Source organism: Yarrowia lipolytica, chromosome 1D (assembly GCF_001761485.1).
Source record: "Yarrowia lipolytica chromosome 1D, complete sequence".
NCBI lineage: Eukaryota > Fungi > Ascomycota > Dipodascomycetes > Dipodascales > Yarrowia > Yarrowia lipolytica.
In genome coordinates this window covers 2,883,631-2,911,015 of record NC_090773.1, presented here as the reverse complement: position 1 = coordinate 2,911,015, position 27,385 = coordinate 2,883,631, and the positions used below count along the sequence as shown (strand labels likewise).

The window sequence follows — 27,385 nt, the reverse complement described above, 5'->3', positions numbered from 1 at the left end:
GACTACCAACAAGCCGACAGACACAAACACGACTACCGACGAACCAACATAAACACGAGTACTTGTACTGACAAGACTTTGATATCTGTTCTCTACACCACTGTCTCTACATCTCCAACTCCGTCGCACTTCCATCGCACTACACCGCCACTGTGCTGACACACTCTCGTCACTATTGCCACCATAATGTCCATGCAAATGTCCATGCCCATGACCAACCATCTACTCAGCAATAACCATATGCTGACCCAGGGCCAGGTGCAGAGCGCCTCCAACGCGTCGGGAAGTATGCCCGGGGCCCAGCTGCTGGCCAACCCGTCGCAGCTGAACCCACAGCAGCAGAACCTGGCACAACACCCCCAACAACAGCAAAATCTCCAGCAGAACCTGGCCGGCGGCCAAAAGCCCTACTCGCGCAAAGTCAAGGTGGGCAGAATGACGCCCCAGCGAATCGACCGCATCAAGGAACTCGCCGAGGTCAAGGGCATTCCGTACAAGACGGTGGAGTCGATTCTGCAGCAGTTTGTGTCTGAGGAGGATCCCTACGTGGAAATTTCGCTGTCGTCCAACTCGGCAGTGCGCAAGGGCAAGGATGGCCAGGTCACCTACATCAAGCGCCCACTTAACTCTTTCATGCTATACCGTAAGAGCCAGACCCAGAGCGCGCTGGCCTACGCCGCCGCCGCCAACCTCAAGCTTAACCACCAGTCCATTTCCCGAATCATTGGACTTATGTGGCAGACTGAGAGCGGCGAGACCAAGGAGGAGTTCGCCCGTTTTGCCGGAGAGGAAAAAGAGCTCCATCGTGCGATGCATCCGGACTACAAGTTTTCGCCCCAGAAGAAGAACAAAAAGGGCCATCCCGAGGTCCAGGCCGTCACCCGCAGACCGCTCAACCCCCCCAGCGCCGTGGGCCAGACCTCGTCGACGATACCCGCAATGCAAGGTAACGTTCAGATGCCCCAGGGAGCTCTCCAGACCGGCGCGGTGGCTGCACAGGCTGGCATGGCCACCTCTCCTCCGGTGGCTCGTCCGCCATCGCAGCCCATGATGGAAATGGCCCAGAATCTGGCCTATGTTTCACCTACGTCGCGTCATGTGTCCCAACCGCAGCAGACCATGGCTCAGCAGGCGCAGTCGCAATCCCAATCGCAGTCGCAGTCGCAGCCTCAGCCCCAGCAGCAGCAACAGCCCCAGATTTCGCAACAGCAGATTTCGCAGCAGCAACAGCAACCAATCACACAGCACTCGCCGTTGCACCACCAGAGCCCGCTGCAGACGCCCGCGACCGCGCAGAGCCAGTACTCTCAGCAGCAGTACTCGCAGCACTCGCAGCCGGGCCAGAACGCCGCCATGTACCAGTATCCGTACCCCGGACAGCAACACGAGAAGCGCGAGTCGTTCGACATGAAGCGCGACAGCTTGGAACATATGAACATGCAGCAGGTTAACCAGCAGCAGGTGAACCAACAACAGCAGCAGCACGGGCAACAGCAACATGGACAACAGCAGATTAACCAACAGGCGCAACAGCAGGCGCAGCAACAGGCGCAACAGCAGCAGCAACAGGCGCAACAGCAGCTCAGTCAACAACAGCTCAGCCAGCAACAACAGGCCCAAGCCCAGGCTCAAGCCCAGGCACAGGCTCAGGCTCAGGCCCAACAGACCAGCCAGTCGCAGTCGACGACAGCGCCGCCACAGTACCAGTACAACCAGACGTCGTACCCCCAGCACCAGTACCACTACCCCATGCAGACCCAACAGCAGGCGCAGCAGCAACAGCAGCAACATCCGGGGCTGCCCATGCCCATGCAGCATCATATGGAGAACATGCCGTATTACCAGGTGCCCACGGGGTATAATTACAGCTACACCAACATGCCTCATTCGCATCCACAGCAAATGTGATTGCAGCAAACATTTGCGTTGTCGTTTACACTATGAGCAGCGATAATTGCAATGGTATCTGTGAATGCATAATTAGCAGTCTGCAACAGACGGTACCACCTCCACTGCTGCCACCAGCCTAATCCCGTGAGCCCAGGTCCGCCCACGTCGGTATCTATTAACAACTAACGTCCTTCTTTCTGTATTATTAATGATTTATGCCATGAGCGCGAGAGTTACTGACCAAGTGTCTGTAGTTTGACGATTTTTATTTCAAATTGTTCAAATTTCCAATTTTATTTCCAATTTTATTTAATATTTCAACAATTATGCCTCTTTTGAGATTGATAAACCACGACAGATCGCGAGGAGAAAGACAAACAATACACCATTCGACTCAGAATCGCCGGCTGATTCCAATGACACTAATATCGACTCGCTCAGATGTATTTTGGTCGACTTGGTGGTTGGACTATCTTTTCTGTTCTTTTAGTTCTGTCAACGACACCTGGACTCCATTTAGCCAGTCTAGGGTGGAGATATGACTACCGTTGGAATGCTGTTGACGCGGGGAACGCAATGGTGCTATTGTTATACTTGTACAACTACATTTGCGACCTCTTCGATCACGTTTGCGTTTTTCCCCAATCGACAGATATAAAGGTGGCCTAAAAAAGATTAGACTCTGATGCTGGATGAATGCAGCTGCATGACGTCCAATGGTCAGCATAATCTCCTTTCGAACACAACTCCGTCTGCAGACGTGCTATCTGAAATCCAAAGAAGTTGGCGTGTTTGTGACAGGCTGGAGAATCGGGCTGCGTCGGTTGATCATCACTTTCTTCAAAATTCACTCGCGCTCTTCCGGATATTTGGAATTAAGGTCGTCAACTGAGTTCTTTGTTTAAAGAGAGATATTGGACATGATATTGGGAATGCCAAAAAAAAGATGGAAAATGCACATTTGTTAATTACGAGTCACCACACATTGACTGCGGTATCTAAAACTCCAGCCATCTCCTTCTACAGAGATGCTGGAGAAATATAACGCCCACGGCTGGATTCAGCGCGCTCGGGGGATTCGAAAGAGACTGGTTTCGAATCCACACGAGGCGAAACGAGCACTCCAGCGAAATCGGACCGATCAGATTGCGCCCTTGGAAACACAAACAAGCTGACCACAAGATCACCACAAGACGTCAGTAATTTGCCACCCAAACAACCGAAAAGATGTCGATAGTGCTGTATAATCTGATGATTATATCACCGTCAAAACCAGATCTGGCATGTCCATCAATGGACTGGACCGTGCAATGTGCAATAGGGGAAGTTCGTACTCTACTGTACTGAGTCTGATCCATACAAGTACAATTGTACAAAAACTGGGTGAGTCGACCTGCAGTGGTGCGTGAGAGAATGTCACGTTGATGTGATGAGGTGGTGGTGAGGTGTTTCGATGTGATGGAGGTGAGATGTGATGGGGGTGAGATGTGATGGAGGTGAGATGTGATGGTGTCAGGATGATGGTGTCATGTGTTACAATTCGACATGATATAATCTGATGCGATGATCTGATGTGATGACCCGATGAGACTTGATCTCCTTTGAATCCAAATAGCACATCTCAACCCTTCACCAGAGTTACAAGTGTTTTCGAGCTGATCCTCCATGCACTGGACTTTGGCCCACCTCCTCTGCAAATAGAGCATCAACACTTGAGGTTGACCAAGAGACAAGTCAATGTCACCGTTTGCAACAAGTATATATACCCTTCTACCAACTCCACATATCACTCTTTTCGATCCTAGGGATATGGCATCACCACCGATTATTCCCGCTGGGATTCACTCATCCTAACCATGCCGCTACTATACTTGGAGCACAGGAGGTTATGGTAGCCGATGACAGCGACGAAATGCTCTGTCCATATCTGGGATGCTTGTTCGATCTGAAGTCTATCAAGGAAAGACCACCTGTTGACACTCGCCTTGAAAAACCACGTCGGAAAGGTGATTCTCGGTACAGTAGCTGCAAGTACTTAGCGCTACCACAGGCATCTTGTACAAACGAAAATAACTCGACAATGGGAATCGAACCAGTTTCTTCTATGGTGCACAGAAATGCGTTGCTACTCCCATCACTCCTTCCCCACCACGAGACCAATCCAAGCCCCCCTTCCTGTCCCTCCCCCCCCGTGCGATCCAAGGTCACGTGACCAAACTCCCCCGTTCACACCATCATGTGACTACCGACCAGCACTACTGCAATCTACAATCTACCGGAGACAACTAAACACCATCTGCTGTTTTTCGGTTGCTAATTACGATAAGTGAAAGTTTACCAGCCGTGCAACATAAAAAGAAAGATGAGAAAAAAGTCCAGAAAAAAAAGTTGCGAAAATGAAGGAGGACTCATTTGTTTGCTTTCTTCTTGCTTTCTTCTCACGTGACAAGGCGGTGAGTGCAATTACCATAAACGCAAGATTACTTCTTCCCTCCCCCCCCCTCCCGCCCTCCCGCATCACGTGACTTCCACATGTCATCCTGCGATTCTCTTCAGCCGTACATGTCTGGCATGGCCCTGCACAAGGATCCACTCTGCTAGTTGCAACCTTGAGTCTGTTTTCGATCACGTGATTCGATTAGGCCAATCTCCCCCCAAACCGGAGCCTCCTTTTGGCCTTGCGCATGGCTGCATTGCAGGCTGCATGAGCATGTATACATGTATATATCCATACATGCATATTATTACATGCATATGCGTCCTATGTGCCGCTGCACTTCCAACTGAGGGGTAAAATGTGCGTATCGGCAGAGCCGCGGCTGCATCTCACCGGGTGGGGGTCATCGGGATCATGGAGCCGACATACAGATATGGAAATATTCTTTTTTGACGTTTCAAATTGACCGATTTGTCACTGGGAATGTCGACAACAGGGCCGGACTCGCCAAACGGAAGGCACCGTAAATTAGGCTTCCCACATTGGCACTTTAATTTTGTCTTGTCTATGTTGGTTTGTTTAAATTGGGTTGGTTTTACCTTGTTTGGATTTTGTGTATTTTTAATTTGGGACAATTTATATATTGATATATTTTAAAAAATCCAGAAAGTCACAGAAAAAATAGCCAAAAATCAGAAAACAAATGTCACAAATTTCATATCGGTAAAATGAAGGGTCTTATTCGACTCGCACTTCTGTTTCATCTTGGTTGCATTTTTTCTGCATTTTCTGCAGCAGTTTTTGTGTTTTTTTTTTCTCCCAAATTCCATGCACTCCACAAGACACGCCCAATCAACGCGTGTGGTGATGTGAGATGCTCCAATCATACGACACTTGCAGCGAGTGTTTCAACCCGACGATTGCGTACATGAATGGTTACGTAACGCAGTTCCCGACGATTACGTAAACGCTTGACGTCACCAATTTACGTGACGTGCACCCAGGCGATTATCTAAACCGCCTCGCGTATCCGTTACATAACACCCCAGTAGTCCGCCGTATTGATATTGCCACAAAACAGACATGCACTCAACCCAATCCGGAACACCTGCAGGAGTGCATACAAAGGATACACAACTACACCATACTCGCCCCACATCACGTGATCTCAGCGACTGGGCCATTCAAAGATTGTGAAAGAGGTCATAATCTATCGACCCACGGCGGTCGTCCCTTGTCTTGTTGCTCATAACATCATTTCGCCCCACGTCGTTACTTTTTCCGCTCTTTGTGTGCAGCTTGGCAAATTGACAAGAGAGACTCCAAATAAGCATACTCTTAATAACACAAACAAAAATGCAGATATGCGTACGTATACGAGCGGATTTCGGGTGAGCATGGCGAGGGTTTCAGCTTGGTAATTTGAGGCGGGCGAGGTGGTTGTTAGGACTGGATTTAGTGAGTTGGTATTTCGGTTTTTGTGGGCGGAATTTGAAAACTCGATGAGAGTTGGTCTGAAGAGGTGCAAATTGGTACCGTTGGATTTAGGAGGTCTTTTGGAGTATTTTGATAGGTTAAACGGGGTGAATTTGATTGACAGTCAGACAAGTGTTGAGTCGCTATGTATTTCCAGACGTTGGATTTTTCTGTTGAAGTAGTTTAAGTGGGAGGTTTTTGTTGGGAAATTTGATAACGTTTAGTGGAGTTTACTGTCGCAGATAATGGACCGGTTTCACGGGAATATACTGTGACAACTAGAGGTGAAAAAAGTATGAGTATGTTCATAATTTTATGACGATTCCGATGGCGATAGAAAACCCACTTTGTGATTGGAGGAGTGGACTTTTGAAGTGGTTGTTTACCTCAGGTTCCAGTTGCGTGGTTAGAGATGGTACTGGCGGGGTTGGAGATGGTACTGGCGGGGTTGGAGATGGTACTGGTAGGTGTAGTAGTAGTTTTGGATCTAGGACCAACTGATTAGCCCTTTCCACCTAATGGAACAGATTTTGAACTCTGGAACGAAATCGATCCGACAATGAAGGACTTTCCCTACCAGTTGTTACGACGAAACCACCAGGTATGATTTGACATGGTCTTTGAAGGATGTTCCGAGAAGCGTGTTGGACGGGGTATGCGGTTTTTGATAATCTAGACAAGTACAGTACCCAGAGATGAACCCTGGCAGAGTACTCAGAGATTGATAAGTATTTGAAGTCATACCTTCACAGACCTGGTCAGACTCAAATCAATAGAACAAAAGCCAGCAACGAGAGAGCATTCAAGTATCGTAGCAGCTGAAAGATATTTCCTAGTCGTAAACTAATTCTGGCTACCAGACTGAACGCTCGATCAAGTCGATCAAGATGATCATTATTGCAGTACGACTGGAAGCTCTTGTCGGAATGGACTGTACTCTTGACACGAGCACGTCACAATACCAGGAGAAGACGAGAACTGGGTCGATGATTGACAGACGCGAGAATTTTCTTGGACGTATTCAACCAGGACAGAGTTCCTCTTGAAGGAGAACAGGGACATTGAACTCTGAGTGGGGGGACTGCTTGGAGAGGAGGGCAGGTTCTCAGACATTACTGGATGGGTGTGAGATTGGTAGTAGTCGTTGAACTGCATCTAATCTCTGTTTTCGGTCATTGTATTGCTGATACGAGTGTGGCTGGCCGGTCTATAACCCAACCATCGCTCTGAACTTCGATGACCCACCTGACATCCTGACCAAGTCATTCTAATCGTGTCAAGTGTGAAATCCAGATTATGGAGGTTGAGGGCGCCCGGTCACAGTTGAAACGAGATCTTGTGCGAACGATTGTATCTGCTCCTTCTTATCCTCGACACGTATCTCAACATCACTAACTGACTGATATTGTATTTGGTAGCATTCATAGAGATTTCCACCATGTTACCAGCCCTGAATTGCTTGTCGAAGATGGGTTCTATAAGTTGTGACCTGAATTTCGAAGTCCGCAGAATCGGCAGAATCGATGACGGTCGACGAGCGTGTTTCAAACTCCACAGGCTTTTGCATTCAAAGTAGCCCCTATGGAATTGTCACTCCGGTATCATCATCCTCAGTTAATACTCGTACAATACATACCCGTACTTCAGCGGAATGTGTGCCAAAAAAAACAACAAAACACTGACGAAGGGTGAATAGTCAATCATTTAGAAGGATATGAGTAACCGTTGCACTGCATTTCGTTGCATTTCGTTGAATTTCTTTGCAATTTGTTGCAGTTTGCTGTTGTAGACTTAGCCACTTCTCACGAGTCTCTTCAGACTGCTTGAAGGGATTCGGAAGGCCACTGGCTGCTATGACTGGTGGTCAAGGCAACAAGATTGATAACAAACAGGGGTTTGAACTTGGAATAGAAAGAACTACCCGTGCTTTTGAGCTTTAGAACTTTTTATATCACATTAATTCGACTCTATAGATCATAAGAGGACTAGACCATGACTTTCGTACAGTAAGACCGAAATATGGACTAAGCACACATGCTACAAGCACTTGTAGTCTGTACCAGGTGTCATAATATTACCCAAGTGCTAGTAGATGTGTATTTGCTACCAACACCGTGGATGTAGCAGAACCACAACCTCACAGTCCATTCAGTCAACCAGCAAAGATTGCTACTGGAGATCCAGAGGATATGACATAAGGGAATAAGTCAACCAGCAGTTTAACGATTCTGTGAATATCAGTTTATCGCAACTTTTGCTCCAATCGGTCATGTACTCGGAATTCTAGAATCACCTTCCGACACCCTCCCCTCCATTCATGGTAACGCAGGAACGTTACGACTGATTCACCACCTTAAACCTCCCCCAAGAACCCATAAAATGGTCTCATTCACTACACACAAGTGAATAAATGCCACCATTGGATTTCGCATCGTCACTTTTGTCTATTGATTTACTCGGACAAATAATGGCAGAAAATATGGGAGATGTTGGCAGGTGTTCAAACAACAGCCAAGTCCAAGAACGAGACGATTGAATGTTGCCCTTAACAATCTACATAGAAAAAAATACGACAAGGTCCGCCATCATTCAAAGTACCGGTGCTGACATAATTCATTCATCACGATTCGATTGAGTCAATATATCTATCTATCTATATATGGGTGTTAGCTACTGAGAACACTTGTTTATACATAACTACGCTTACTCAGCTAAACCAAGTAGCTACTGTACAAGTATACTGGCACAGCTATCACAATATCTAGAGGCAGCAACAACCAAAAACCACCATGGAATCAACAGTACAACCTTTCTCTGCTCCGAACGCTACAAGTACAAGTACTCTCGAACCCATACCATTGGAATACCGGGCTTTCTACACAGTCATGATACAGCAGGTTAAGAACCAGATAAACAGCAAATAAATACATTGAATGTGTTTATCAACTTCAATATCAGTTGGGATCCTCATAACTTGTACACATCTACCCACATTGCCATCAACATATGTATGGAGACAGCCGAACAAGTAACTATACTCACCTCTGGTTCTACATCATTTCGCTTTCGGACTAACTGAGCACTGGACACTCGGGGAGGATGACCAAGCTTGCCGAAAATGGAAAGCAGGGTCTTATTTCTACCTGGAACATGAACATGGTGTGGACCTCGTAGCTGCCATCTAGTTTCCCCATGGCCTAGGAGCTTGGGTGGAATCACTGACGCTGACTCTTCCACGACTCAGGCTCAGACGACTCTTTTCTTCGGGGTTGTTAAGCACGCCAGTCTCTTTCACCGATGGCAACAAGGAATCCACCCCAACCTGCGAGGTAACGTCTTTGCCGAGGGTGTCGAGTACGGAACCGAGATCGACAGCAAAGCTCTTCGCAAGTTGTCTCAGACCATCTATAACAAGGACGAGGTCAACCCCTGTCTCCGAGCCCTTGGTTTCTCAGAGGCTGCTGCCATCAGAGAAAAGACTCTTGGACTCCTGCTGGACGGCATTGTTCGAGCCCAGGACACCTATATGCCCGAAGGAGGTATACCTAAGGGTATCCAAGGTTACTGGAGGTGGATGAACACCAACTGAACTGCTCTCCCCAAGATTGTTCCTCCTGAGGGCAACATTCCATATTACTTAAGTACCCTCCATGAATACTCGAGGTGTTCGAGGCTTCAGCAAGCCCGAGGATCTTGCTGCTGTCGAGGAGTTCTTTTCCACCCGAAAACATAACACGCGGGAAACGAGCCATCCCTGTCTCAGGCCACCAGATCCATCCTCCTCCATGTCCACCTCATCATCGCCGCCCATAACTTCGAGAGGGTCCAAGTAGCAGAAATATCCCTAGAATAACCAGTAGAACCGCCAATAACCGCATAACCGCATAACCGCATAACCGCATAACCGCATACCAGCCACACAAATGTACAACCCCGACACACGGATCACGCCTGAAAAAATCACAATATCTCCATAATTGCAGAATCTCCAGCCACTCGACGTTTTCAGGTTAAACTAAAACTACCGCATAAAAATTAACCTTTCCAGATCCACTTTTAATCACACCTTAAATTTGGCAATAGTTTTTGGAGCCAAAATCTGGATCCGAATCGGGACCGCATCACACCCCCTCCTTGATCGGAAGTCACGTGTAGAAAAAATAAACAGGTTCAAGTCACGTGATACCACCTCCACCACCACCACGACCACCACCATTCTTCCTTGTCACGTGGCCGGTTTCTGCGACAAGACCTCTTTATCCAGTCCGTCCCAAATCTCTATGCATCTATGGCGCATTATTGTGCGGGGATGCGTTGAGTGGGGTAAAAAAAGAAAACAGAAAAGCGATATTTTTTTGGAAGAACTTGCGGAACTGGCTGTTGATTTAAGCGACGCATAAATTGTACCACCAAATTCAGCTCGGCGAGGCGAGCATGATTTCTTTTGCAGAATTGTAATTAGGAGTATTTTGAAGTTTTTTGGCGGCAGTTGGCGGACGAGGGTAGGACTTGGAGGGGGGGGTCTGTGAGGAGGGGACTTGGGGAGGGGACTTGGGGACTCTGGGGGGGGACTTGGGAGTTTGAGAAGGGGGGTTTGAGAAGGGGAGTTTGAGGATGATACTATCAAATTACAAGAGAGAATTTTTTGTATTGTATTTGTCGTATCGTACTATATATTAATGGTGCTATGATCATATTTTGGGCATTCTGGTGGTTGAGTCGAGCGGCTGATGTCCACGGATAAAGGTCGTAGCAATGCTATATCAACTTCTGAGTCAGTATTTGAGAGAAAAGAAAGACGAGAGTGTTTGTATTGTGAGAGGAAGAGACTCGCCCTTGCGACTCAAGCTGAACTTGAACATTGTTGGAATCTTGCTGATCTCTCGTTCAGATTCGGACGTAATCAAGCTCGATCTCTAGATATGACGTAGCGAGGCTCTGAGTTCAATCTCTGAGCATATCGGGTGATCCGACGACTAGTTTGAACTCCCAGGCTCCTTCTCCAAGCTCCTTCTCCAAGCTCCTTCTCCAAGCTCCTCTCCAAGCTCCTTCTCCAAGCTCCATCTCCAAGCTCCTTCTCCAAGATCCATCATCAGATTCGCAGATCTGCTACTGCCTCACCTTTGCCAATTCTACCTCATACCAATGAACCAACGCCTTCAACTGCTCAATCTTCATGTCGCGCGAGTGGATCTCCTGGACGTAGATGGACGCCTGCGAGTGCATTTTGTTGTTGGACTGGAGCAGTTGCATGGCGTGGACGTGGGTAGATTCCAGGTCGTTTTCAAGCTGCTTGATGCGGTCCAGCAGCAGTTGTGGTCCCTCCTCGGCCGCCGAGTCTTTGATTTTCAGGAGCTCTGTTTCGGTCATCAAGTGTAGATGTGGTGATGGTGGCTGTGTTGAATGCGCTCGAGTGCAACGACTTTGGACAATTTCTCAACTCGATCCAACTCCATCAACTCGTTCCTCGAAGGGAGATTCCAACCCCTTCAAATACCCCAACAACTTTCATATGCACTTGGCTGATATCCTCCGCAACGCCAGCCCTAACCTTGGCGTCAGGTGGCTGCTAGTGACACAAACGGGCAAGTGGGAACTATAAGGGAGGGAATTTTTCTTTTTTTTCTCTCTTGTTTCCCCATCATCCGTTTTCCGCTTGTCACCAGTCGGTTCTAGGCCAAGCTACAGCGTATGTGTGACGCGGCGTTGATGCTAGAAACTACCGTTCGAGTACACCCACCAATTCCCCACTCTCCCGGACCACCTGTCAGTCGCATTACACGCACCAACAGTCGATCCGGGGAACGTCAATCGCTGTCAGGTGCAACTACTTCGCCGTTGCGCTAGTGACATGTGAAAGACAGCCTACTGCAGAGGAGATGGAGGTGGAGTGCAACAGGAGATTGGGAGCGGAAGAATGCTCATTCGAGAGTCGTTTGAGTCTTTGAAGAGTGTCGGCTCAGGGTACCGGTTCAGAACCGATTCTCTTTCCAGATGACCGATTCGCGATGGCCAATTCGCGATGAACACTCGCAATCAATGTCTCAGATGTTGACGGGCTCAGATATTGTTGAGGAAGGAAAACGGCAAGAAAATGTGGACAGTTGATAAAAAATATCCACAAGTTTCGCTGCTGAAATAGATAGTGACGCCATAGACAAGATCATGCTGAAGTACATGTATACTTATACTACAGATTTCAACATAAATCCATCTTGTATTTGCAATCCGTGCTTGATGAGCTCTTTACATGACTGATTTTGGCTGTTCCAAATATCCTGAATACGCAGTTTTGAATTGTCTATTGCACGCGACACCGAGATGCGGAAGTGGGTGGTTAATAATGAGATTCGGAGATATTGTGACTTTACAACCAAGTTCAGAAAGACTCAAGTGACTATCTAACTTGACTCCGACGTTCAGCTTCTCAATAGGGCTAATATTGGAAGAGTGATGAATCATCAGCTGCAGAATTAAGGCTCCAAACACCTAAGTATATACTGTACAGTTTCACCAAGGGAAAGAACTTGGAACACATTAATACATGGTCTTTTGGGGAAGACACTCTCTGGCCATCTTTATGAGTCATTGCAAATTCTGGCGGAAGAAAAGTCGTCAATGTACATTCAACAATGCTTAAGTAAACTGATGCGGGTTTCACCTTTGGGGGTAGTTGGTCGCACACCACCTGTTCAATACAATTGACATTGGAAAACCCCCTTCCAGACCCCTTCCAGTGAGAAAGTACTATAAAATGCTCATATCTAGTACTGTACGTGATTCCATGCCCAAATAAGTAGGCTCTTGATTAGATTAGCCACTATTACCAAGTTGTGCCGTTTTGGCAGCCATACAACTTGCCAGAAGGCCGTCTAAAACTGCAAAAACATGTTCATTATCAAGCTGATACCAACAAAAACAAGAAATTTGAACTCCGTGAACACGTAAATCACCTAGGGTGAAAGTTGCCTTGTGTTGAAGCAGAGTCAGGATGCGACGAAACAAAAACATGTTCAGTAATATATAAAAGTAACAATTTAGTAGCCGAGCAGTTGATATATGGGGAGCTACTAACAAGACTAAATAGTTGGTGTTCTATCTGGAGAATATCTTAGAATTGACCGATTTGCTGATTCACATATTCCTACAGAGAAATCTACATCTAGATCGCCCCAGGTTTCCCAATATTGTTCCTATTGAGATGGAAAAAAAATCTCGAGAATCGATACACCTTCCGCCTGTGTGTCGTAACATCACCTTTTCTTAAATGTGATCTTGATTAAAATGCGTACTCCTGATTCTGGCCGTTTCTTAGTCTCTACTGCTGGCATTCCAGCTCGCTGATTAATTGGAAACATAGACAGTGTATAATGATTATCAGAAGTCTCCAGTATGTACAGCAGTCTGTTGAGATGAGCCCTGTTGTGCGAATTACTCTGTACCGTGCTACAAGAAGAATCCCAAGTCACCATCGACTTCATTCCGTACGTTCGTTTAAGTCTGCTTTGACTGAAAACTAATGACTTGGAGACATAACTCGAGCTCTCAACTGGATCAATCCAGACCTGCCGTAAACTGTTCCTCTCTGCCGCCAATGCGAGCTGGAATGAAATGCCAAACCGAGTTTTAGTATATATTCAGCATCATTTGTTGACTCATTGAAGTTTTTCAAGCCGTGTCTATGAAGTTTCACATACTTGTGCCAATCATGTGAAACACCCCCGCCTATCACAAGATGATAAATGAGATATAGAGAACGTAGTCACTTACAACTCACTTCTAGCTACACCACGTTCCGATAGGAGCACACAAATGAAAGAGATTCTAGATCAGTAGACAATATCTACAAGACGGACATCTCGTCTACGACCAAGTCGGTTCCTCTCCTCATCATGCGAGAAATGGGCCAGGATGACCTACCAGGTGGGGTGTGCCTTCAACAGCGCCAGGTTTCGGAAATCCTCTCCTATCACAGGTGTACAACTTTTTTCAGGCTGGATCAGATCTGGATTTTGGTGTCCAGATCAAAGCATGTGCCATGCAAAAAAGGGAAAGGAGAGATCGGGGACTCAATGTCGTGGATGTCGATTGTTGTTGAAAAAGGTGGAGATGTCCAAGATTGTGCTCGCCGGTAACGAAATAATCGATAATGAGCAACTCAAGTTGCCTAAAGAGCGAAACCACGGCTCCAGGATATATCCCAAACCGAGCCGAACGCATCGGAAGACCCTTTTGTCCCCACAATCAAGGACTGAGGCCATTCGGCAGTACCGCGGAAACTGCTCCAAGACTCGCTCTGTCGCGACTGGTCCGATTGAGAACTGCAATAGCTACCAGATACGGCATCCCTCCAAGATACCGCTGTATTTCTTTCGACGATCAAACAATCTACTGTGATGAATATTCCAAGTGACATCATCTGCTTCACGGAGATTGAGATGCCCCAGTTGGATAGATATAAATACCAGTTGTTACTCCAACCAAGACAACACCATTGTCTAGCCCCTACACCTCATCTCAGCAATGTTCACAACATGACCAGTTTTGTTCTCTACGCCACCCCAGATTATCCATTCGTGGACATTTTCCACGAAACAGTCAGCAGTACACCGAGCTGAGAGACAGGGCTCGGTCGTGTGTCGACCATTATAGAGGCCAGGCTACTACCTGGCTCACACCTACAGAAGCGGCCTTGACGACTTTGAAGTCATGAGCCAGGCCACCGATCCAATTTTCCGAGATTGAGGATCAGCCATCCTAAACACGGACAGGTTGGGCAGGTGTCAATGAGATGTCTATCGACTACACCACATCCTTGCCAGCTCTTGTTGTTGCGTATGCCGACAGAATCTCAACCAGTTGGTCGGAACCTGTAAGGCCAACAATTCTCAACCCTTGACCCATACTTCTAGCTACATCTCAAAGGACACTAGCATTGTCGGAGAGGATGGACTCGGGAACACCATTGGAGGAGATCCAGTTGTAGAAAGCCAACCGAAAATCAATGGCAGAAGAGGTTCTTGTAGGGTAAAAAGCTGTAAACCCAGAGAACATATCAACAAATACACAAACGTACCATTTGGACTTGAGGAAGATGAAAGGTCCAGCCCAATCAACTTCAATTCGCTGGTGAGGTTTGAGGACCTTGGACGAGGCAGGAGGTGGTGGTGGTTGGACCGTGTAGTCTTGTTTTGAAGCTTGGCAAACGAGATAGTGCTGCACGTAGTGAAGGCACGTTCAGTGCTTTCAGCAGTCGGTCGAACCAACGACTATGTCTCTCAACTCCCCCGATGATGCAACCTCCATCGCTGCTTACGCACTCTCACAGCTCCTTAACATCCATCGTCTGCTCAAGGCCCAACAGCGGACCCTGACCTCTCCTGTATCCCTCAGGATGTTCCCGCTGGTGACCCCAAGTACATTCGTCGCCAGGGGATCCTCTTCCGTGTCAAGTCGAGTGCTGGTGCGTGCGCCACTCCCCAAGCCTCTCCTCTGCCTTCCGGCGTCCCTGAAGAATCTGGCGTTTCAACTCGCTCATGACGATCAGGCCGCTGGCCACCCCGGTAGGTGGCTGAAACCGTGGTAGATTCTCAGAATGAGGTTTGTTTGGTACAACAAAAGACCATACTCGTCTTAGTGGTTAAGAGACAACAATGCAGAAGATGATCCTCACGCAGTGGATCTAGGGGAGCGTACAGCCAGCCAAGTGTGCGCTAAGTAGCTACAAGTAAGAGATGACAACCCCAACGGAGCAACCACGTGACCACAAAAACCACGTGACCGGACCCCCCCTATTTAGTCACGTCACGTGACTTTCCTTCAACTATGTCACTGAACCGCTCTTCCGATCTCCCCTTCCTCCTCTTCAGTCAAAATTCCACTCCAGTACGAAATTGTTCCGTGGTTCCAAACAAAGTTATTCATTTTTCAGCACATTCCGGAAACATCAGAGTTTGCCAATATTCGGATATTAAAACCTTGTCCAGCCTAAACAAGGACATGACTCCCCAGAGCTCCAGAGTGAAGCGATGGACCCAGGGGTAATGATGTCGATCTGGTGGAAATTGCGTGATTCAAAAAAGCAGCGCCAAGTGAAACGAGGGCGTTTACGTAAGCAGTGGGGGGGGGATGATGTGGATGACCGGTTGTGTTCTCCCTGCTATGCGGTGGGTCCTCCGTAATGCGGCATTATGTCTGTCTCTGACGTTCTCTTACTTGCTGCTCCGCCTTGAGTCATGTGAGGCGGCGGAGTCGAGCCATTTTTTTGGAGATCCTCACCATCTCTAGGGTTAGGGTTCGGTAACGGGCGGCGACTGAATTGCAGGGTGTATTGGAGGCAGTTTATGGTGCTTACCACGTGGGTTTCTGGGTGATATCATGGGCTATGCTTTATGGTGTGGTGACAAGTTATCTGATTTGGGTCGTTTCTGCATAATACAAGGACTAGGCCAGTTGACGCATGTCACTATGCACAGTGGAGCGCCCTGGATGTATGGTTCGGGTGGTTATAACGTCATTTGGTATGTATGTGTCAAGATGAGGCGCGAGGCTGAGTTGTAGCGGGAAAAAAAAAGAAGTAAAAACGGGGAAAATAAAGTACCAAAATTGGGGAGTTTTCGCTAAAACTGTCAGGGGAGCACGTTAGGCCATCCAGCCTCGCCTGTGGGCTGTGCAAAGGGACATGATGACCAGAAACAGGACGATATGTACATATGTCGTCGGACATACAGTACAAAATAAAGTGGCAATGTAAGTAGACACCCGATGCAGGATGACAGGGATTGAGGGTGAAAAATCGACGAAAAAACGAGCCAATGTGATGGGAGGTTTTTGCAATCGGGTCACCAGGGCCGAATTGACGCGCGGCTCGAAAAAAACAACCACGTGACCCCCTCAGACGAGCTCATTCTGAGACCCTACAAATTCGGATAGAGTTGCAGTCAAACGTCAGTTTAAAGCAAACATAGATAAGTGTCCGGGAAAGGATTAGCTGGTGGTGGGGGGTACGTATCGACGAGAAAGGATATTGTGGAGATAGACACAACTCTGGAAAATGTCCACGATCTTTCCGAAATGAATTCGCCTATCTGGATCAAAAGTTGTGTACAATGTGGAAATTTCTTAAGGTTCGGTTATTTTCCAGGCGTATGAGAGATAAGACATGGGATTATGGGGGCATGTTTCGTGCTCGGAATCAATGGGATTTTTCTGAAAATACAACCCATCAAGTAAAGGAGTCTCATCTTCTCAGAATTCTTCCCTTTTTTCCCGCTTTTTCTCGCCCCCATTGCCCCGTTATCGCCCCCTCCCTTCAGGCCCCACTGTTTATTTTTTTTTTAATGTCGCCAGTTTTTTTTTTAAGGTTGATGAGGTGCACCACGTGGGACAGATAAGACGGCCATTGGGAGAGACGAAAACGGGAGCGAAAACGCAGCTGCGGACCCTAAAGGGACCGTTACGTAAGCGGATTTGGCTGTCAGTAGGGGTTGTCACGTGACCGCTGCAATTGTGGCCGGGCCGCGCCCTCCAATTTGCTGTCTAGCGTCGGTGGCAATCTCAGGGACTTTTTGTATGGCGCTGTTTTAAGCCTTGCTCGATTCCAACTTTGTTTGTTTATTTGGGTTTGTGCGAGAAATGTAGGTTCCAAAGAGGACGTGTCTAGACTGGTGGATAATGGTTCAGTCGCCACCGGAGTAGCGACATTGGATTTTTCCAATTTTTCCGAGTCGATTGATACCCACATTTCTCCTCCATTACCCGTATCAGTGCGGTTAACCCCCTCTCCCTCCATCAGCAGTGGTAAACCTTGCTGCTCAGTACATAAATCGTCTTGTGCGCCACTCGAGCTCCTCATGACAGCTCTCTCATACTCGCAAATCATCCGGTTGACGCTGGAGGCCATTTTCCAGGTTTTTGTCGTCTGCGTGTTTGGCTACATTGCCGCACGGTGTCGGATTCTCACACCCCAGGCCCAGAAACATATCGCCAATCTCAATGTCTTTCTCTTCACGCCCTGTCTGATTTTCTCCAAGCTGGCGTCGTCGCTGTCGCTGCAAAAGATGATCGAGGTGGCCATCATTCCGCTGCTGTTTGTGCTCATGACCGTCGTGTCCCTGAGCTGCGCTAACCTCATGGGCTGGATGCTGAAGCTGAACAAGAACCAGGCCAACTTCGTCAAGGCCATGGCCGTGTTTGGAAACAGCAACTCGCTGCCCGTTTCGCTGACAATGGCTCTCAGCTACACGCTGCCCAACCTCTCCTGGGACCAGATTCCAAACGACAACCCCGACCAGGTGGCATCTCGTGGTATCCTCTACCTCCTCATCTTCCAGCAACTGGGCCAGATCGTCCGATGGTCCTGGGGATACAACACCCTCCTCAGATACGCCGACGAAGAGGAGGACGAGACCAACGTGGTCGCAGTGGTGGAGGAGGACGAGGAAATCGTCATTGAGTCACATGACACCTCCGAACAGTCGCCCCTGCTCATCAAAGACACCCGCGAGGAAACGGGAATCCTGCTCAACAGCGATGAAGAGGTGTCCGGAGGAACCGCATCCACCTATGGCAGCCACGTGACCCACTCCAACGACGGCAGCGACTCGGATCACGTGTCCGGTGACAATACCTGTAGCGACAACCACCACGTGACTGGCTCCGGTCACACGACCGCCTGTCATTCTGCCGACACCTCCACCAACAATTCCACCATTGATCTCCATTCATATCAGTCGTCTCCCGCGGTGGAGGAGATTGCTCGAAAACCTCGACGTAAAAACCACAAGAAGAAGCATGGACACAAACACCGACACCGGCGCCGTCCCCATGTGGTTATTCGGGTTGCCAAGGCCGTTCTTAACTTCATGAATCCTCCTCTTTGGGCCATGCTTGTAGCCATCATTGTGGCTTCCGTTCCCATTTTAAAGTACGAGTTTTTCGAGAGCAACGATATCATTCAGGCCACCATCACCAAGGCTATTCAGCAGCTGGGCTCGGTGGCCATTCCATTGATTCTGGTTGTTCTGGGTTCGAATCTCTCTCCCGACAGTGGGGCTCCTCCTGCTTGCAAAAACTACAAGAAGATGGTTTTTGGCGCCATCATGGCTCGAATGATTCTTCCTGCCTTTGTTCTGCTGCCTCTGATTGCATGGGGAGTCAAGTACTCGGAGGTGAGCATTTTGGACGACCCCATCTTTCTGCTGGTGTCGTTCATTCTAACCATTGCTCCTCCAGCCATCCAGCTGTCTCAGATTTGCCAGCTCAACGGGTTCTACGAGAAGGAAATGGCCGGCGTGCTGTTTTGGGGATACGTGGTCTTGACCTTGCCTACCACGTTATTTATTGTCGTGTCGAGTTTGGAGGTGTTGGATTGGGCCGGAAAGTTGGTGAGTTAGGCGATTCAGCAACCAAGGCGTAGTCTTAGTGGATGCTTTGAGCGCGCTAACCTGAAGCACAGTCATTTCGTCTCACGCAATTGCAATCGCAGTGGCTCTCTTTGGCTCTCGCTTTAGTGTATATATTTATTGATCATGTTCGATGTATTGTATCTGTAGCTGTGCAGTCGAAGGCAGAGTACAATAGTCGCAGTTTAGTTGTAGTCGTAGGTCCAGGAGGTGTTTACTTGCTGGTGTGATTTTATTGGTCTGAGCCATGGTCATCATCAACCTCCGGAGGTTTTCAACCGTATGAGTGTACTACTGTACGGGTGACTTGTATCTCGAGATGATGTTGCTGTTGAACCACTCCCTGAACCTCAGAGGTCCTAGACAACATTCGAGGCCGCAATCGAATTCACAACTGATCCATGAGACTTGTTCGAGAACTCGTGACCCACCCCAGTTAACATGTCCGAAGCCCTTGAACATTCTGACCCACTGAAGATACCCGGATCACTTCATTCAGTGGTTTGGGTGTCTCGTTATCCATTGGATCCTGGTGCCACTGAAGCTGAATCGGCGGCGAAACCGACATATCTGTGATGAAGGTCGACTGTGAGATTCCTGGCATCTTCATGGAAACCCGCACACCCTCCATTCTTTCGAATACAATGTGTACCCGTCTCAGAAGACAAGTGCTTCCTGAACCACGTCCAGCCAGAGCTTCACAGATCTGCTCCACGAGCCCTTCACCGTTCGGTCGGGTCTTCTCCTGGAATCACAGCTCTCATTCACAGTCGTTATCGTTCTCTCGCGAGTCCATATCCGGGACTCTTCCAGTCAAGTTCATTAGTTGCCCAGTCAGCTTCTCAATCCACGTCGTCGACCTTTGTTATTCATGGGGAACAGTCTCCAACCACGTTCTGGCCATTAGCGTATCTTACGATTGACATCTACCACATATCCGTTAGGAATCGGTTCCAGGACTGCCAGCACAGGTTCAGATGGTGCAATTGTTGTATTACACCAAGTTGTGATGGTCTCGAATGTCCAACCGTCGAGAAACCTCAAACCCATACCCATAACGAGCAGACTGACCATCCTGACAGTCTCCTACAAGTACAGTATGTGCTGTAGGGACAATCGAGTGGGTATGACAATGAGCAGTTTGAGAGGCATTTTTTTTGTGCTACCACGTGACATAATGGCACAACTTTGACGACTCAGCCACGGGATAAATTTCAGCAAATTTCACCAAACCAAACCACCTTTTTTTTTTTTTTTTACCACCAAATCTTTCAAAAAAAAAAAAAAAACTCAAAAAACGGTGCCATACCCAAGAGCAGTGCCAAAAGTCACGTGTGGCACATGAAGGGGTAATTTGATCACATTGTTGGAGAAAATCCCTGTCACATGATCCTGTGATTCTGTTTAGCTGTTGTCAGCAAGTCCGCAATGTGATATATCACTGGTTTCTTATACTCAATTTTCACTACAAGTTTACTTGGATTTACTTGGTTTTTAGTTGAAAATTTAGCAACCCATCAGTCTCAGTCAACACACCCAGTTTGACAACCATGGGGCTCGAACCGGATCATACATGGTGTCATTTCTCACTTTAAAGGTTCGTTCGTGTCCATATATGGATCATTGTGTCTCTTTTTGTAGTTCTGTGGACACTGATCAAAAAGAGGCACAAGTCTACACTATTTGTCAAGTATGTTCCCAACTAAACCCCCATTGTTTTGACCATCTTTTGACAAAAAGGACTACTGTACTTGTAGTATAGTCACCTGAACTTGTGGTGTCTGTACGTGTGAAAGCGCTTATAACAAACGAAAGGCCACCCTGTCGGTCAAATTTCAACGACTACATGAATCATCAGGCCTTGATCGCACAATGGTACATCTTTCTACGTTCTTACTGTCAATCTGTACGTGAAAGAGTGTACGCGAAAGAGGGTACGCGAAAATGAGGATCCGCGTCAGATATCAATCGCTAGGACTGGACTGAAGATGACTAAAGACTACGTTACGTTACGTACTACGAGCTTGGGGTGTATAGAGAGACTCGGTTGGCCAATTCCCCAGATCCACGATACCTCGCTAAAGCTCCTTCCTCCTGCCTATTCCTTCACTCTGAAGCTCTCGCAACTGACGTTCTCACAACTGCGACTCTCTCGATATTCTATCCATCCCTGAACCACCCCACGGACATTCTTTCTACAGTAATTATTGACAGATTTGAGTTCCATTTGGGGGTAAAAAAAAGTCGGCAGAAATACACAGTCTGCGACTATCACCCACCACTCGGCGGCTATCACACACTGCGGCGGCAATTCTTCCCCAATCGAGACATTGACATCCCACTCATCATTGAAATCCCACTCGTTATATTTATCACGTGTCTCCGTCCACTCCACCGAAATCACATGACTTGAAATCAATTTTTTCCTGCCCGTCCTGTCGTTGTCTGATATAGAGACCCCCACTCTCGCACGTTTTTGTCAAACTCAAAACTAAAGAGGAGAGAGCTTTCAGTAGACGTCTGAGAGGAGCTTTTGAGCCCGAAAAAAGCGCAAAAAAGCGCAAAACAAAACGCCAACCCCATCTGGATCACTTGAAATATATATTTCCATGTTATAAATCTCTCTAACTCCTTCACAGCCGCCTCCAACACACGCCATGCATCCTGCTCTCAATCGTGCGCTTAAGATTATCGATACTTTATCTTTAAACCCGCATATTATGCGACAAGTGCGTCATCACCACTTTTGACTCTCTACAAGTACAGCTCAATCCACTCATTTTCCAGCCAGAAAAATCACCATGAAACATCTCAAGTCTGTGGCTATCATTGGAGGAGGTCCCAGCGCGGCTCCGTGCATCAAGGCGCTTTTGGCCGAGAATTACTTTGGCAAAATCACCGCCTACGAACAGCAACCGGCACCTGGAGCAGGAGTATGGAATTACAACGGCCTGACCCGGCCGACACCGAACCTGCCATGCACTCGTGACATGCCCGCAGAGCCCATTGAGCACAAAAAGGACGGCTCCATCATCTACTACAACCCCATGTACAGAGATCTCAACACTAACTTGCCCCACATGTTGATGGCGTACAAGGATTTCCCCTTCCCCGAGGGCGTGGATTTGTTTCCCAAACGACAGGTTGTCAAACAGTACGTGCAGGACTACGCCCGGCATGTCGTGGACCATTTCAAGTTTGAAACCATGGTCACCGGCTTGAAAAAGACGGGAGACGTGTGGATGGTGGAGTCCAAGTACGTCGGACCCCATGCCAAGGAAAACGTCCAGCCCGAGCTCGAAACATATGATTACGTCATCGTATGCACCGGCCACTATTCCCATCCGTTTGTGCCTGACGTTCCGGGTCTGAAGGCGTACTCAGACAAGCATGAGGTTCTGCATGCCAAGTACTTTGACAACCCGGATTCGTATGTTGGAAAGACCGTTTTGGTGGTTGGAAACTCGTCTTCCGGCATTGATATCGCCAACCAGGCGGCAAAAACCGCCAAAAAGGTCATTGTCTCTGCCAGATCGCCTTCCAATGCCCCCACCAAGGGAAACATTGAGACTGTTGGTGTGATTACTAAGTTCCACGGTGATGATATTGATGTCGAGGGAGCTCCAGGAGTGGAGGGTTCGTCTCCCCAAACTCTCTCTGACGTTGATGTGGTCATCTATTGCACTGGATACTTGTATTCGTTCCCTTTTCTGCACTCCTACGTGCACCATTCAGACGATGACCTCATCACCGATGGAGTTCGGATTCGAAACCTCTACAGACAGCTGTTTTACATCAACGACCCATCCATTGCGTTCATCGGAATGCCCAAAAACGTGGTGCCCTTCCCTCTGGCTGAAACCCAAGCAGCTGTTGTGGCTCGAGTGTGGTCTGGAAGATTGAAATTGCCTTCTAAGGAGACCCAATTTGAGTCTCTGCGGAAAGAAGAGAAGGAAAGAGGCACTGGATCTGCCCATCATACACTGAAACACCCCCTGGATGCCGAGTACCAGCAGGCTCTCACTGACTGGCTCAAGGCCGATACCTACCCCGATCCAGACAAGGGCTTCTTTGGAGTGGAGTGGGATGAAGAGCGGTATAATTGGAGACGAAATGTCAAGAAGCCGCAGTTGGGAGATTTGAGTCTGTGACATCACCGCGGATCGGTGATCGGTTCGGATGTTCTACTGTAATACTGCTCTTGCTACTGGAGGATACTTCTGAAGCAAGATTGCTGGTATTATGACACTACAACAGCTGCTCTTGTTACTCGGAGATATCAGACGCTGACCTTACTGTGGCAACTTCAGATAAAACTTGTCATGTCAAGATACCAGGCTTATTGTATAGAATTCGTTCAGCAAGACTCTAAGAATTTCCTACATAGAATGACTAGAATACAACTCTTCATCTTCAAACATGTGAAGCCCCTGGGAAATGCAATTGGCAGAAACAATCTACTCGCACCAAATGCCAAACTTGCAATGAAGGACTGGAATCCCCTTCCACTTCTCTTACCCTAGCGTCAAAACATTGGGATATCGGATGGGATAAAAACTGATGCTTGTAGCTAGAGGTTGAACATTGCCACTGTAAATGAAACAGACGTACCAAGAGAGACGCCCACTCTGAAGTAGTGCCACTAAGCGCTGGAGTTGAATGTTAGTACAACAGCAAGAGGCTCTAAGAGTAACTCTCGATCTGACACTCCGCAAGCAAACGACCTCGTTCGAACAATGGCTATCAATTACAATTACAATCACAATCACAATACTGATCTCCCATGCACCAAGGCAAAGACTGTCTCCAGCTGACCATGCCCAATCCCAAACCCCCTCCCCCCACAAAAGGTACATACTTTACTGTACTGTGCTGCCAAAAGCAAGTCCACCCCGTTTGTCAGGTGGGTACCAAAACAAACAGGAATTCTTCACCTGATACGTGTCTCCAAAATCTCAAGTATTCTACCCGTAACTTCGTGTAATCTACAGCCTGCCACCCACTATTTGGCGCCCCACAAAAGAACACTTTTACTCGACTGACTGCACTGAAAAACTTTGATCTACTTAGAGTTCAAAGACCCCATATTTGGGCAGTCTCAAAAGGAGTTTGAAAGAGCCCCAAAAGGTGATTTCTTTGGCTGATTAAGTCATCACGTGAGTCCGATAATACTGTCTCTTTTTCAGCCGAAAACAATCACTCCAAACACTAAAATTGCCACTCACTCTTCAATATCTCCAACATACTTGCACTTGTACAGTTGCATGTTCTAAATGGGACAGCGATACCGACCAGAGAGAGAAAAACCAACGAGAAATATCCCCGAACAATTCAAGCCTAAAACGTTTGCTGTACTGTAGTACAAGTATGTACTTGTATGTCCATGAAACATCCCTTCTCTCCTTATCTCCTTTGGTTGAACATATCCTCAACTCGTGTTCACACAGCCAGCCAGTCACACATCCGCTTACTGATCTGCCTGTACATGTCCACTCCACCCACTAATTCAAACGTTTATTAATACATAATACGGCTTTTACTCTAATCCCCACTCTACATTCCAAAAGCCTTGCCCATCTGAGCAATATCACCCTCCTGGGCAAGAATCTCAAAATAATTGTTCATGGAAGTCACGGCGACAATCATGGGTGCGGCAGAGGCTCCAAGACCGCCAAAAATGTCGCAGAAGGCCACAATGGCGCCCACAACAGCTCCACCAACAGCAGCAGCCACGGGGATGACCTTGGCCAGCTCTCGGGGAGCAGACTGGGCTCGCTGGCCGACAATCACAATGGACTGGGCCTGGAACTGCTTGGCCACGTCCTTGGGGGCGGAGCCGGAAATCTCAGCCCAGTACTTGGAAAAGAGAGTGCAGCCCACAATGGTGTAAACAGAGTAGAGCACCATCTTGATGACATCGTATCCAAAGTTGTTGGGACTGATGTAATAGGCAATGCCGCCCACGGGAGAGCCGTCAGCTCCCCAGCTACCAAGAACCTGCACCATGAGGTTGTCAGGGAACTGCACGTAAAGAGACTGCGAGTAGATGAGAACGTTCTGGGAGAAGGCAGACAGCAGGAAGAGGCACATAGAGCCAGTGTAAAGCAGCTTGACGGGGAATGCGGTGGCAAGAGATCGCACTCGCGACGACTTGATGGGGATGTCCACCCGGAAAGTGTTCAGGTAGATGGTCAGCATGAACACGGCCACAGACATGTACAGCTGCAGCAGGTTGGGCAGGTTCTGTCGGAAGAAGGAGTTCTCAATAACGTATCGGTAAGAGCCGCCAAAGTTGAACAGTCCGTTCTTCCACAGACCCATGAGCAGGGCAGGGATGGATCCTACAAACTCCTGGTGCACCTTGAGCAGGGCAAGGTTCTGCCACATGAAGTTTTGGGAGACGGACAGAGCGGTGAAGAGACCAGAACCAGAGCCGAAAGAGTAGCCCTTGTCGACAATCTCGCCGAGCAGAATGAGCACGAGACCAGCGGCGGTCAGCTGGGCAACAATTAGAACCGCAGCTCCGAGAGAGAGCTCTGAAACAGCAGAGTCGGTTGAAATGGTACCGTAAGTCTGAGCGAAGAAGACGAGGAAGATGGCATGGAAGAAGGTGAGCAGAAGAGCAAAGATCTTCTGGCCGCTCTGGAAGAGCTCTCGGTCGGCTCGAATGTCAAAATTGACATTAAGGGCCTGGAAACCTCCCAGGATCTGGAAGATGATTCCAGAGGTGACCATGGGACCCACACCGAGCTCCATCAGAGTGCCGTGAGAAGAGGCGGAGATGGCTCGGGTAAACGAGTAGGGGTCTGAGGTGGAGGCGTGGGCGCCGTAGAGCGGGATGCCGGCCATGATGAAAAAAGTGATGGCGATTCCGACAGTGTAGGCGATTTTGTCGTAAAAAGGGAGCTGGGTTAGTATGTAGAAACCGAGAGCAGGGTAGCAGTTAAGCAACTTAGCGAGACAATCTGACTGACGTGAACCAAGTTGATCACAGAAATACAATAGAATCGTTTACCTGGAAGTAGCTTTGAGAGGAGCTACAGCACTGAGTTGATCTGCAGTGGCAACGTCTGATGATGAGATCCTAACACAACCATTGAGGTCGTTTGGATCGGCAACACCATCGCTGATCACCTATAGTGCGCTAGCGTCAGCACATCGGGTATCATTCCGGTCGCATTTGCCATGTTGTTGATTCAAAATGGACATGTTGAGGGGTTACACATGTTGGGCAGGGGTTGATCATCGTCAATCAGTACCATCAGAGACTAAGATCTCTTGAATTCGTCCGTGCATCCTGTCATTTCTCTCTCTCAATGTCCTCAATGTCCTCCACTTGTCATCGTCGTCTCTCGATCAACAATACTCACCTTTCGAGCAGGAACAACAATCTCAGGCAGAATGGCCTGGAATGGTTTCACCAGATCGAGCATACGTACTGTGTTAGTCAGGGCTCAAGCAGCGTTGGAATCGGCTTTTGAGGAGTGTGTGTCGGATGTTATTTTTTGGATCCTTGATGTTTGTGTCGTTCTGTTTGTGTGATCCTGTGTTGTTGGTTTTGTGTCGCATCGTTTCAACACATAAATAGACCGCTTCCCCCTCTTTTCCTTTTTCCCTCTTTACCTTCTCTCTTCTCTCTGTCACTCACGTCCACTCATTTTTAAATGTGTTTTTGAAGCCCCCGAGTCGTGAATCAACAGTAGTGGCTCTAGAGACGATGGTTTTGGGCACAAGTGAGTTAGTGCGTGTGGGTTGGCAAAGGTTGATTCAAACTCTAATTTGAGCTGTCACCTTGTTTTTTTTTGGGCTGGTCGATACACACTGTCAAAGAGCCAGTATAAGAGGAGGCTCGTTTTTCATGGGCCAGTTTATGGCGCACTTTTGAAGACCCCAAAGCCGAAATTAAAAGCATAAACCCCAACAAAAACTACTAACAGAAGTCACGTGACAATCTGTGCGCGTCGCTTGTCTTACCAACCCCAACCCCCCACTCCAACAGAGACTCCCTCCAATACCGCCCCTCCTCCCTTCTCCAGCCTTCTCGCTACTCCAAACGAAATTTAAAAAAGTTCGCTTTCCTCGTATATATGACAAACCTTACTTTGCGCCGCCGTGGACTGAACACATGGACCTGGGAGTGGGAGGAGATGGGTCACGTGAGCCCTAGGAGTGAGAGGAG

At 48.0% G+C, this 27,385-nt stretch overlaps 13 protein-coding genes across 13 annotated transcripts; 9 read left to right on the top strand and 4 right to left on the bottom strand.

Moving 5' to 3' along the window:
- Positions 1 to 186: 186 nt before the first annotated feature.
- On the top strand, positions 187 to 1,908 carry YALI1_D29109g (uncharacterized protein; the record flags this gene model as incomplete). Its single annotated transcript, XM_503161.3, has 1 exon — positions 187 to 1,908. The coding sequence occupies one exon, from the start codon at positions 187 to 189 to the stop codon at positions 1,906 to 1,908; it is 1,722 nt and encodes a 573-aa protein (XP_503161.3).
- A 928-nt stretch (positions 1,909 to 2,836) lies between these two features.
- Positions 2,837 to 3,093, top strand: YALI1_D29081g (uncharacterized protein; the record flags this gene model as incomplete). Its single annotated transcript, XM_068282826.1, has 2 exons — positions 2,837 to 2,853; positions 2,901 to 3,093. 2 exons carry the CDS (start codon positions 2,837 to 2,839, stop codon positions 3,091 to 3,093), a joined length of 210 nt encoding a protein of 69 aa, XP_068138927.1.
- A 52-nt stretch (positions 3,094 to 3,145) lies between these two features.
- YALI1_D29074g (uncharacterized protein) lies at positions 3,146 to 3,596 on the bottom strand (the record flags this gene model as incomplete). The annotated part of the gene is made up of 2 exons (XM_068282825.1): positions 3,146 to 3,480; positions 3,524 to 3,596. 2 exons carry the CDS (start codon positions 3,594 to 3,596, stop codon positions 3,146 to 3,148), a joined length of 408 nt encoding a protein of 135 aa, XP_068138926.1.
- A 2,095-nt stretch (positions 3,597 to 5,691) lies between these two features.
- YALI1_D29053g (uncharacterized protein) lies at positions 5,692 to 5,985 on the top strand (the record flags this gene model as incomplete). Its single annotated transcript, XM_068282824.1, has 2 exons — positions 5,692 to 5,744; positions 5,787 to 5,985. The coding sequence occupies 2 exons, from the start codon at positions 5,692 to 5,694 to the stop codon at positions 5,983 to 5,985; spliced, it is 252 nt and encodes an 83-aa protein (XP_068138925.1).
- A 2,917-nt stretch (positions 5,986 to 8,902) lies between these two features.
- On the top strand, positions 8,903 to 9,392 carry YALI1_D29020g (uncharacterized protein; the record flags this gene model as incomplete). Its single annotated transcript, XM_068282823.1, has 2 exons — positions 8,903 to 8,964; positions 9,008 to 9,392. 2 exons carry the CDS (start codon positions 8,903 to 8,905, stop codon positions 9,390 to 9,392), a joined length of 447 nt encoding a protein of 148 aa, XP_068138924.1.
- Positions 9,393 to 9,440: 48 nt separating this feature from the next.
- YALI1_D29013g (uncharacterized protein) lies at positions 9,441 to 9,713 on the bottom strand (the record flags this gene model as incomplete). The annotated part of the gene is made up of 2 exons (XM_068282822.1): positions 9,441 to 9,647; positions 9,693 to 9,713. The coding sequence occupies 2 exons, from the start codon at positions 9,711 to 9,713 to the stop codon at positions 9,441 to 9,443; spliced, it is 228 nt and encodes a 75-aa protein (XP_068138923.1).
- Positions 9,714 to 10,561: 848 nt separating this feature from the next.
- Positions 10,562 to 11,173, bottom strand: YALI1_D28999g (uncharacterized protein; the record flags this gene model as incomplete). Its single annotated transcript, XM_066094265.2, has 2 exons — positions 10,562 to 10,573; positions 10,925 to 11,173. The coding sequence occupies 2 exons, from the start codon at positions 11,171 to 11,173 to the stop codon at positions 10,562 to 10,564; spliced, it is 261 nt and encodes an 86-aa protein (XP_065950337.2).
- A 142-nt stretch (positions 11,174 to 11,315) lies between these two features.
- YALI1_D28993g (uncharacterized protein) lies at positions 11,316 to 11,911 on the top strand (the record flags this gene model as incomplete). The annotated part of the gene is made up of 3 exons (XM_068282821.1): positions 11,316 to 11,365; positions 11,535 to 11,693; positions 11,767 to 11,911. The coding sequence occupies 3 exons, from the start codon at positions 11,316 to 11,318 to the stop codon at positions 11,909 to 11,911; spliced, it is 354 nt and encodes a 117-aa protein (XP_068138922.1).
- Positions 11,912 to 13,714: 1,803 nt separating this feature from the next.
- On the top strand, positions 13,715 to 14,200 carry YALI1_D28973g (uncharacterized protein; the record flags this gene model as incomplete). Its single annotated transcript, XM_068282820.1, has 1 exon — positions 13,715 to 14,200. The coding sequence occupies one exon, from the start codon at positions 13,715 to 13,717 to the stop codon at positions 14,198 to 14,200; it is 486 nt and encodes a 161-aa protein (XP_068138921.1).
- A 394-nt stretch (positions 14,201 to 14,594) lies between these two features.
- Positions 14,595 to 14,998, top strand: YALI1_D28963g (uncharacterized protein; the record flags this gene model as incomplete). The annotated part of the gene is made up of 2 exons (XM_068282819.1): positions 14,595 to 14,665; positions 14,716 to 14,998. The coding sequence occupies 2 exons, from the start codon at positions 14,595 to 14,597 to the stop codon at positions 14,996 to 14,998; spliced, it is 354 nt and encodes a 117-aa protein (XP_068138920.1).
- Positions 14,999 to 17,655: 2,657 nt separating this feature from the next.
- YALI1_D28934g (uncharacterized protein) lies at positions 17,656 to 19,197 on the top strand (the record flags this gene model as incomplete). The annotated part of the gene is made up of 1 exon (XM_503160.1): positions 17,656 to 19,197. The coding sequence occupies one exon, from the start codon at positions 17,656 to 17,658 to the stop codon at positions 19,195 to 19,197; it is 1,542 nt and encodes a 513-aa protein (XP_503160.1).
- A 2,810-nt stretch (positions 19,198 to 22,007) lies between these two features.
- Positions 22,008 to 23,357, top strand: YALI1_D28890g (uncharacterized protein; the record flags this gene model as incomplete). Its single annotated transcript, XM_503159.1, has 1 exon — positions 22,008 to 23,357. The coding sequence occupies one exon, from the start codon at positions 22,008 to 22,010 to the stop codon at positions 23,355 to 23,357; it is 1,350 nt and encodes a 449-aa protein (XP_503159.1).
- Positions 23,358 to 24,759: 1,402 nt separating this feature from the next.
- Positions 24,760 to 26,864, bottom strand: YALI1_D28842g (uncharacterized protein; the record flags this gene model as incomplete). Its single annotated transcript, XM_503158.4, has 3 exons — positions 24,760 to 26,112; positions 26,577 to 26,644; positions 26,855 to 26,864. The coding sequence occupies 3 exons, from the start codon at positions 26,862 to 26,864 to the stop codon at positions 24,760 to 24,762; spliced, it is 1,431 nt and encodes a 476-aa protein (XP_503158.3).
- Between the last annotated feature and the right edge of the window lie 521 nt (positions 26,865 to 27,385).